Raw genomic sequence first — 5,000 nt, 5'->3', positions numbered from 1 at the left:
AGACAGACAGACAGACAGACAGACAGACAGACAGACAGACAGACAGACACATAACAACAGAGAGAGAGAGAGAGATAGAGAGAGAGAGGGCGGTAGTAATGATAGAGGGATGAGGACCTACTCTGTGGGGTGAATGAGTGCTGTCTTGCCCAATCGGAGGATAACAGGCCCTCGGGGGTTACGGATCTTCTTGATTGAAGGAGTCTTGAGCAGGGAGAAGCGCCGCACCAGATTGTAACCTGCATCACATACATCACAACATGAATCCCCAGGCAATCAGAGAGGAGCCCCAGTAGATCACAAAGGATCAACAAAGGAAGCAGTACTGTCTTGTGTGGGGTGTGTGTATTGTGTGTGTTATTTACCTGTGATGTTGTGTCTGGCAGTCTGAGGGAACTTCCAGTCATCTACCTGTTGGGAGGGGCATCGTACTTCTGGAGAGAGAGGATGAGCGAGAGGAGAGTAAAAAAGGGATGAACAGAACAAAATACTGTACATACAGTTCAATAGATGCACGTCAAAACACACATGAAGAACAAGTAAATTAATGAATGGAACCAGAGGTAAAAACATGATATAACAACAAATCCTCTGTCCAGTGTCTGTGTTCTTTTGCTCATCTTAATATTTTATTTTTATTGGCCAGTTTGAGATATGGCTTTTTCTATGCATTTCTGCCGAGAAGGCCAGCAACCCAGAGTCAAATCTTTACTGTTGACATTGAGACTGGTGTTTTGCGGGTACTATTTAATGAAGCTGCCAGTTGAGGACTTGTGAGGCGTCTGTTTCTCAAACTAGACACTCTCATGCACTTGTCCTCTTGCTCAGTTGTGCACCGGGGCCTCCCACTCCTCTTTCTATTCTGGTTAGGGCACTTTGCACTGTTCTGTGAAGGGTGTAGTACATATCGCTGTACGAGATCCTTGGCAATTTCTCGCATGGAATCGCCTTCATTTCTCAGAATGAGAATAGACTGATGAGTTTCAGAAGAAAATGATTTGTTTCTGATCATTTCGAGCCTGTAATCGAGCCCACAAATGCTGATGCTCCAGATACTAGTCTAAAGATGGGCAGATGTATTACTTCTTTAATCAGAACAACGGTTTTCAGCTGTGCTAACATAATTGCAAAAGGGTTTTCTAATGATCAGTTAGCCTTTTAAAATGATAAACTTGGATTAGCTAACACAACGTGCCTTTGGAACACAGGAATGATGGTTGCTGCTAATGGGCCTCGGAATGCCTATGTAGATATTCCATGAAAAATCTGCCATTTCCAGCAACAATAGTCATTTACAACATTAACAATGTCTACACTGTACTTCTGGTCAATTTGTTATTTTAATGAACAAAAAATGTGCTTTTCTTTCAAAAACAAGGACATTTCTAAGTGCCCCCAAACATTTGAACGGTAGTGTATATACAGTGGCTTGCGAAAGTATTCAACCCCTTTGGCATTTTTCTATATTGTTGCCTTGCAACTTGGAATTAAAATGTATTTTTGGGGTGTTTGCATCATTTGATTTACACAACATGCCTACCACTTTGAAGATGCTAAATCTTTTTTTATTGTGGAACAAACCAGAAATAAGACAAAAAACGGAAAACTTGAGAGTGCATAACTATTCACCCCCCCAAAGTCAATACTTTGTAGAGCCACCTTTTGCAGAAATTACAGCTTCAAGTCTCTTGGGGTATGTCTCTATAAGCATGGCACATCTAGCCCCTGAGATTTTTGCCCGTTCTTCAAGGTAAAACTGCTCCAGCTCCTTCAAGTTGGATGGGTTCTGCAGGTGTACAGCAATCTTTAAGTCTTACCACAGATTCTCAATTGGATTGAGGTCAGTGCTTTGACTAGGCCATTCCAAGACATTTAAATGTTTCCCCCAAAACCACTCAAGTGTTGCTTTAGCAGTATGCTTTGGGTTATTATCCTGCTGGAAGGTGAACCTCCATCCCAGTCTCAGATCTTTGAAAGACTGAAACAGGTTTCCCTCAAGAATTTCCCTGTATTTAGCGTCATCCATCATTCCTTCAATTCTGACCAGTTTCCCAGTCCCTGTCGATTAAAAACATTACATTTACATTTACATTTAAGTCATTTAGCAGACGCTCTTATCCAGAGCGACTTACAAATTGGTGAATTCACCTTCTGACATCAGTGGAACAGCCACTTTACAATAGTGCATCTAAATCATTTAAGGGGGGGTGAGAAGGATTGCTTTATCCTATCCTAGGTATTCCTTGAAGAGGTGGGGTTTCAGGTGTCTCCGGAAGGTGGTGATTGACTCCGCTGTCCTGGCGTCGTGAGGGAGTTTGTTCCACCATTGGGGGGCCAGAGCAGCGAACAGTTTTGACTAGGCTGAGCAGGAACTGTACTTCCTCAGTGGTAGGGAGGCGAGCAGGCCAGAGGTGGATGAACGCAGTGCCCTTGTTTGGGTGTAGGGCCTGATCAGAGCCTGGAGGTACTGCGGTGCCGTTCCCCTCACAGCTCCGTAGGCAAGCACCATGGTCTTGTAGCGGATGCGAGCTTCAACTGGAAGCCAGTGGAGAGAGCGGAGGAGCGGGGTGACGTGAGAGAACTTGGGAAGGTTGAACACCAGACGGGCTGCGGCGTTCTGGATGAGTTGTAGGGGTTTAATGGCACAGGCAGGGAGCCCAGCCAACAGCGAGTTGCAGTAATCCAGACGGGAGATGACAAGTGCCTGGATTAGAACCTGCGCCGCTTCCTGTGTGAGGCAGGGGCGTACTCTGCGGATGTTGTAGAGCATGAACCTACAGGAACGGGCCACCGCCTTGATGTTAGTTGAGAACGACAGGGTGTTGTCCAGGATCACGCCAAGGTTCTTAGCGCTCTGGGAGGAGGAAACAATGGAGTTGTCAACCGTGATGGCGAGATCATGGAACGGGCAGTCCTTCCCCGGGAGGAAGAGCAGCTCCGTCTTGCCGAGGTTCAGCTTGAGGTGGTGATCCGTCATCCACACTGATATGTCTGCCAGACATGCAGAGATGCGATTCGCCACCTGGTCATCAGAAGGGGGAAAGGAGAAGATTAATTGTGTGTCGTCTGCATAGCAATGATAGGAGAGACCATGTGAGGTTATGACAGAGCCAAGTGACTTGGTGTATAGCGAGAATAGGAGAGGGCCTAGAACAGAGCCCTGGGGGACACCAGTGGTGAGAGCGCGTGGCGAGGAGACAGATTCTCGCCACGCCACCTGGTAGGAGCGACCTGTCAGGTAGGACGCAATCCAAGCGTGGGCCGCACCGGAGATGCCCAACTCGGAGAGGGTGGAGAGGAGGATCTGATGGTTCACAGTGTCGAAGGCAGCCGATAGGTCTAGAAGGATGAGAGCAGAGGAGAGAGAGTTAGCTTTAGCAGTGCGGAGAGCCTCCGTGATACAGAGAAGAGCAGTCTCAGTTGAATGACTAGTCTTGAAACCTGACTGATTTGGATCAAGAAGGTCATTCTGAGAGAGATAGCGGGAGAGCTGGCCATGGACGGCACGTTCAAGAGTTTTGGAGAGAAAAGAAAGAAGGGATACTGGTCTGTAGTTGTTGACATCGGAGGGATCGAGTGTAGGTTTTTTCAGAAGGGGTGCAACTCTCGCTCTCTTGAAGACGGAAGGGACGTAGCCAGCGGTCAGGGATGAGTTGATGAGCGAGGTGAGGTAAGGGAGAAGGTCTCCGGAGATGGTCTGGAGAAGAGAGGAGGGGATAGGGTCAAGCGGGCAGGTTGTTGGGCGGCCGGCCGTCACAAGAAGCGAGATTTCATCTGGAGAGAGAGGGGAGAAAGAGGTCAGAGCACAGGGTAGGGCAGTGTGAGCAGAACCAGCGGTGTCGTTTGACTTAGCAAACGAGGATCGGATGTCGTCGACCTTCTTTTCAAAATGGTTGACGAAGTCATCTGCAGAGAGGGAGGAGGGGGGGGAGGAGGATTCAGAAGGGAGGAGAAGGTGGCAAAGAGCTTCCTAGGGTTAGAGGCAGATGCTTGGAATTTAGAGTGGAAGAAAGTGGCTTTAGCAGCAGAGACAGAGGAGGAAAATGTAGAGAGGAGGGAGTGAAAGGATGCCAGGTCCGCAGGGAGGCGAGTTTTCCTCCATTTCCGCTCGGCTGCCCGGAGCACTGTTCTGTGAGCTCGCAATGAGTCGTCGAGCCACGGAGCGGGAGGGGAGGACCGAGCCGGCCTGGAGGATAGGGGACATAGAGAGTCAAAGGATGCAGAAAGGGAAGAGAGGAGGGTTGAGGAGGCAGAATCAGGAGATAGGTTGGAGAAGGTATGAGCAGAGGGAAGAGATGATAGGATGGAAGAGGAGAGAGTAGCGGGGGGGGAGAGAGAGCGAAGGTTGGGACGGCGCGATACCATCCGAGTAGGGGCAGTGTGGGAAGCGTTGGATGAGAGCGAGAGGGAAAAGGATACAAGGTAGTGGTCGGAGACTTGGAGGGGAGTTGCAATGAGGTTAGTGGAAGAACAGCATCTAGTAAAGATGAGGTCGAGCGTATTGCCTGCCTTGTGAGTAGGGGGGAAGGTGAGAGGGTGAGGTCAAAAGAGGAGAGGAGTGGAAAGAAGGAGGCAGAGAGGAATGAGTCAAAGGTAGACGTGGGGAGGTTAAAGTCGCCCAGGACTGTGAGAGGTGAGCCGTCCTCAGGAAAGGAGCTTATCAAGGCATCAAGCTCATTGATGAACTCTCCGAGGGAACCTGGAGGGCGATAAATGATAAGGATGTTAAGCTTGAAAGGGCTGGTAACTGTGACAGCATGGAATTCAAAGGAGGCGATAGACAGATGGGTAAGGGGAGAAAGAGAGAATGACCACTTGGGAGAGATGAGGATCCCGGTGCCACCACCCCGCTGACCAGAAGCTCTCGGGGTGTCCGAGAACACGTGGGCGGACGAAGAGAGAGCAGTAGGAGTAGCAGTGTTGTCTGTGGTGATCCATGTTTCCGTCAGTGCCAAGAAGTCGAGGGACTGGAGGGAGGCATAGGCTGAGATGAACTCTGC

General features: G+C 49.1%; 1 protein-coding gene across 4 annotated transcripts in view; it reads right to left on the bottom strand.

Moving 5' to 3' along the window:
- The window catches only part of LOC135549585 (collagen alpha-1(XVI) chain-like), a 159,308-nt gene that overhangs the window by 133,159 nt on the left and 21,149 nt on the right, over positions 1-5,000 (bottom strand). For all 4 annotated transcript variants that reach the window (XM_064979677.1, XM_064979681.1, XM_064979679.1 and 1 more), the window contains exons 3-4: positions 366-434; positions 122-239 (exon numbers count right to left, since the gene is read on the bottom strand). In XM_064979677.1, coding sequence (XP_064835749.1) covers positions 122-239; positions 366-434 — 187 coding nt within the window. The remainder of the gene's footprint in view (positions 1-121; positions 240-365; positions 435-5,000) is intronic.

The sequence above is a fragment of the Oncorhynchus masou genome, chromosome 12 (genome assembly GCF_036934945.1).
Source record: "Oncorhynchus masou masou isolate Uvic2021 chromosome 12, UVic_Omas_1.1, whole genome shotgun sequence".
NCBI classification, from domain to species: domain Eukaryota; kingdom Metazoa; phylum Chordata; class Actinopteri; order Salmoniformes; family Salmonidae; genus Oncorhynchus; species Oncorhynchus masou.
Note: the sequence above shows the minus strand (reverse complement) of the source record. Positions and strands in the feature narration are given on the sequence as shown.